The sequence below is a fragment of the Lipotes vexillifer genome, unplaced genomic scaffold (genome assembly GCF_000442215.2).
Source record: "Lipotes vexillifer unplaced genomic scaffold, Lipotes_vexillifer_v1.1 scaffold161, whole genome shotgun sequence".
Lineage (NCBI taxonomy): Eukaryota > Metazoa > Chordata > Mammalia > Artiodactyla > Lipotidae > Lipotes > Lipotes vexillifer.
The window spans coordinates 1719844-1724759 of record NW_006779016.1 but is presented as its reverse complement, the minus strand read 5'-3'; the positions used below and the strand labels follow the sequence as shown (position 1 = coordinate 1724759).

Sequence of the window (4916 nt, the reverse complement as noted above, 5' to 3'; positions counted from 1 at the left end):
ATGGAAAGTATAAGATAATACTTCATAAAAATTGTGACAAAGATGATGGTTGATGATTTTAAAATAAACCTCCATATTATAGAAAGTTACGTAAATTTACCCTTTAAAAGAAAAAAAGCTGTAATAAAATTAGAGTTCTCTTTTTAATAATCTTCTTTGAGTAAAGAAATAATTTGCAAACTTCTGTTTTATATTGTTACTGTCATGGAAGCAGATCTTTCCTAGGGACTTCACAGCATCAATCACTACAATGCAAGTCGGTTAATTCTTTGGAAGGACTGGTCTGAAGGTTTCAAGATAGACTTTTTCGTTGAAATTCCTGAATTTATATACTGTGGGATTGGCTATAGACACTATAAAATGTAAAGGTAGTTCATAGTGCATACAGTTCCAGCTCTATTATTTTCAGGCACAAAAACCATATAATTTTGTACAAAACTTTGATTTTTTTTATTTGCGAAATTAAAAATATGGTATTATATATATAAACTTCTATTCCTCTATAAATATAGATGATTTTGTGATAATGAACAGAATAAATGCATACCAAATTCAAAGACCATTGTCATTTTAGGGTATGACAGACATAGATTTAGGTCCTAAGTACCGGCATTTTGATAAACTCTTAAAGTTTAAAACAATACATCAGGAGGATTGCTTTTCTCCTCTTTTTCACAGAGAACTAAAGTGAATATTTTTAAATGGCTTTGAAAGATTTACATTTGACACATTTCTGTAAATCCAAAAAGGAGCACACAGGATTTAGTGCAGTAGACCTGCACACATTCTCCCTTTAGCATGCATGCCCATATTTTGTTTATTTCAGGAGCTAATCCCATCAATTATTCCACCTCCTTTACCTCCTGGAATCTTACCAGGTTATTAGTGATGTGGATTGTTTCTCCCTCAGAATGTGTTGTTGAATAATAATCGTAATAATATGTTCAAAGTGTATAAGTTTTACATTTTAAAGTTTCTGATATATGTCTAATTATTACTTGATTGAAAATAAGAAAGTAGCACTTCATTTTGAGGACGTCCATTACACTGAAATCTCCTTCAAGTTTTCATATTCAGTTTACCACTTTGCTGTCCTGTTAAGGAAAGCAAAGATCAGCTCCTTAACAAAGCTTTCCAGGTGACCTAACATTTCCATTTTACAGAACGGTAAATCTTTATGCAGGCTGTCTCAATCCTAGAGGCAGGTTGCCAGGCATCCGTATGCAATTAGAATTAACATTTTATAACTCCCATCTTCAGTCTCTCCCAACCCACACAAAGATTCATGCCTCTTCCCAAATCTCAGTAACCACATCTTTCCATGACGCTGGGCGAACCCATACCAGGTTTTAGATGCTGGAGAATGAAATGAGCTCATCCACCAAAAATTAGACTTAAAAAAAGTTTGGCATTGGTTATCCCACTCACCCTCTAACCAACTTAGGTGGAAGAAGGGAGTGTCTGGGCGTTTGAGGCCAGAGCGAGGGAGGCTGCAGCTGCCAGTGCCCACATCCGTGGGCCTCCTCGAAGCTAGGGGTAAGGTTCTGGACAGTGAAAATTTCAGCTTCAGATAGTCTAAGGGACAGGCCTTTGCAATCTGGCCCCGGACAAGGGCTGACTTGGCATGGGCGGGGTTCCACTCTCAGACTTGCAAGCTTTGTGGAGTTCTGTACCTTAAGAGCCCAGACCCCAGCAAAGACGGGGAGGGAGGGAGCAGAAAGAGGAGCAGGAAAGTGATCCGGGCGGTGCAAACCCAAGCGCTCCCCACCCCGCGTCAGGGAGGGGCGCGCCAGCACCAACAGAAGCAACTGAGCAGTGAGCTCTGGTTTTCTCTCTGCGGTACTCTGCAAAGGGCAAGAAGAAAAATTCTCAAATGGTTAAACCGCCCTAAATAATTACAACGTAAAACAAAAAAAACAAAAAAGGAAAGTAAAAGAAAAACCCGTGAACGGTCGTCATTTAAATACAAATATACTTACAAAAATCTTACACAGGCTATTTACAATCATAAAAGCGTACAGTCCTGGTACCAGAGCGAGAGGTCTGTCCATCCTGCTCTGGCAGTTGGGCCCTCGAGTCCCTTTGCCCCCAGGGACAGAAGCTTTTGCAGGACGCTTGTTGTTAAAAGGAGCCTGCGAAAGTGAATAGCTAGTGAGAAAGCTTCGTAGCCAGACTTGGCAAGGATTCCATAGGGCCAGCATTTTGGGGTGGCTGGGACCAGGCCGAGGGCTGGGAATGGGCTGAGTCCCCAGTCTCAGACGGTGGTCTCCCCCTGTTTGCTATTGGTGAGCCTAGTGTAGAACTTCCTCCAGGAGTTGAGGGTCTTGCCGGACCAGATCCAGAAGCCTGACGTGATGCCCACGATCAGCGTCATAAGATACTTGATCATGAAGACTGTGAAGTCAGGGCTCATGGGCGGGTGCGGCGGGGCGCCGCCCGCCTGGAGGTGGGGGCAGGGGATAGCATAGCTCTTGCAGCTCTGGGCCACCCAGCTGCGCTCCCACTGGTCCCGGAAGGCCTGCTCGTAGAAGTAGCAGGCAATGACGATAGTGGCTGGCACCGTGTAGAGCACGCTGAAGACGCCGATGCGCACCATGAGCTTCTCCAGCTTCTCGGTCTTGGTGCCGTCGTGCTTCATGATAGTGCGAATGCGGAAGAGGGACACGAAGCCGGCCAGTAGGAAGGACGTGCCGATGAACAGGTACACGAAGAGTGGCGCCAGCACGAAGCCGCGCAGTGCGTCCACGTTGTTGAGCCCCACGAAGCACACCCCGCTCAGCACATCGCCGTCCACCTGGCCCAACGCCAGGATGGTGATGGTCTTAATGGCCGGCACGGCCCAGGCGGCCAGGTGAAAATACTGCGAGTTGGCCTCGATGGCCTCGTGGCCCCACTTCATGCCGGCCGCCAGGAACCAGGTGAGCGAAAGGATCACCCACCAGATGGAGCTGGCCATGCTGAAGAAGTAGAGCATCATGAAGAGGATGGTGCAGCCCTCCTTCTTGGTGCCCTGCGCCACCGTGCGCGCCCCGTCCTCCGCGAATTTGTCGTTACACACCACCCGGTCCTCCAGCAGGAAGCCGGCGATGTAGGCCACGGCCACTGCCGTGTAGCAGCCCGACAGGAAGATGATGGGCCGCTCCGGGTAGCTGAAGCGCCGCATGTCCACCAGGTACGTGAGCACCGTGAAGAGCGTGGAGGCGCAGCATAGCACTGACCAGATGCCGATCCAGGTGCGCGAGAAGCGCAGCTCCTCCGGCCCAAAATACATAAGCCCGTACACCTTGGTCGGCTCGCAGGGCGCGCCGCAGTCCTTCTCCCCCAGGAAGTGGTAGTTGAGGTAGGAGGGCACCTTGAGGGCGCGCGGGCACGAGAACTTGCCTCGTTCCGACGCGCCGGCGCCCCCCGCGAAGCCGCCCCCCCGGTACCCTCCGCCGCCGTGCTGTGGGTTGCTGGTCCAGAACTCAGGCAGCAGCGAGGGCGTCGGTGTGCCCTTGTCCGACGTGTTCTGGCCCACGCACAGCTCGCCAGCGCCGTGCACCGGGAACTTCTCGCACTTGAGCGTGTCAGGCCACTGGAAGCCGAACTTGTTCATGAGCGCCTCGCAGCCCTGGCGCGCACGCTCGCACAAGGAGCGGCAAGGCGGCAGAGCCTGCTCCAGCACGGTGCACACGGGCGCGTACATGGAGCACAGGAAGAACTTCAGCTCCGCGGAGCACTGCACCTTCACTAGCGGGTAGAACTGGTGCACCTCGAGGCCCGCATCCTCCTGGTTCGTGTGGCCCAGCAGGTTGGGCATGATGGTCTGGTTGTACGCGATGTCCGTGCACAGCGGGATGGAGATGGGCTGGCAGTAGCCGTGGTCCGGTATGGAGATGCCCCGCTCGCCGTTGTACTGCTGCCCGCTCTGCTGCTGCTGAGGCGGCGGGGGCTGCTGCCCCGGCCCGGGCCCCTGGCCGGCCGCCTGCGCCCGGACCCCCAGCAGCAGCGGAGCCTCCAGCAGCCAAATCAGTAGTAGCACTCCGCGCGCCAAGCGCCCGGAGTCAACTGGGGGGGGACGGCGGCGGCTGCCCACGTCCCCGCTCCCCTCCGCCACCGGTCCAGTGCGGAGCGTCCCGGCACAAAGTTCCCAGCTTGCGCCGCTGGCGGCGGCGGCCCGAGACTTCTTAGGCGCCTCCTCCTCAGCCATACTTTCTCGGCTCCTTTCTTGGCGCCTCTCGGCTGGGGCTGGCTGTGGCGCGGCCGGCGGCTGCTCCCCCTGAGGCCGGGGCGATCTCCTCCCCGCCGGTGCCCTCCGTCGAGCCCGAGCAGTGCTCGGCCCTCTCCACCGGCTCCCGCTCCGCGTCCCGCAGCCGCCGCCGCCGCGGAAACTTGCGATTCATGAAGCGCGGGCTGCGTGGAGAGCCCGGGTGGCTCGGGCGCGCCGGGGTCGCGTCCCGCCTTCCTGGCCCTCGGCTAGCTGGCTCCCGGCTGGCGGCGCCGCGCTAGTGGCGGCGGCCGGGTAGAGCGCGCAACTCTCGGCAGCCCAGCAGCCTCGGCTCCCCCCTGCGCCTCCGCCTCCTCCTCCGCCGCCGCCGCCTGACCATTTGTGTCAATCCCTCAACTCGCTAGCTCTCCTCTCCCTCGCGCGCTCTCGGACCGGTTTCCAGGCGCCCCGCAGTCTGTCTTTCACCGGGAGGGAGGAGCCTTGAAACAGACGCGGAACTGGAGGCTCAGGGACCGTCGCCCAATCGCTGTGCTGACTTGCCGGCGCAAAGGGCGCCGCCATCCGCGGTGTTCCCAGAGCGAAAGTCGGAGGCGGGCGGGTGAAGGAGGAGGCGGGAGAGGGAGGAAGTAGTATTGGTGCAGAGGCACCTCTCGGCACAAAGAGTGGGTTTGCCATGAAGCGGGACAGGCTTGGTTGCTTTTGCTTCTGC

At 54.7% G+C, this 4916-nt stretch overlaps 1 protein-coding gene across 1 annotated transcript; it reads right to left on the bottom strand.

The window, feature by feature from the left end:
- Positions 1-431: 431 nt before the first annotated feature.
- Positions 432-4622, bottom strand: FZD1 (frizzled class receptor 1). Its single transcript, XM_007452060.1, has one exon. It carries the CDS (start codon positions 4187-4189, stop codon positions 2255-2257), a length of 1935 nt encoding a protein of 644 aa, XP_007452122.1. The 5' UTR covers positions 4190-4622; the 3' UTR covers positions 432-2254.
- Between the last annotated feature and the right edge of the window lie 294 nt (positions 4623-4916).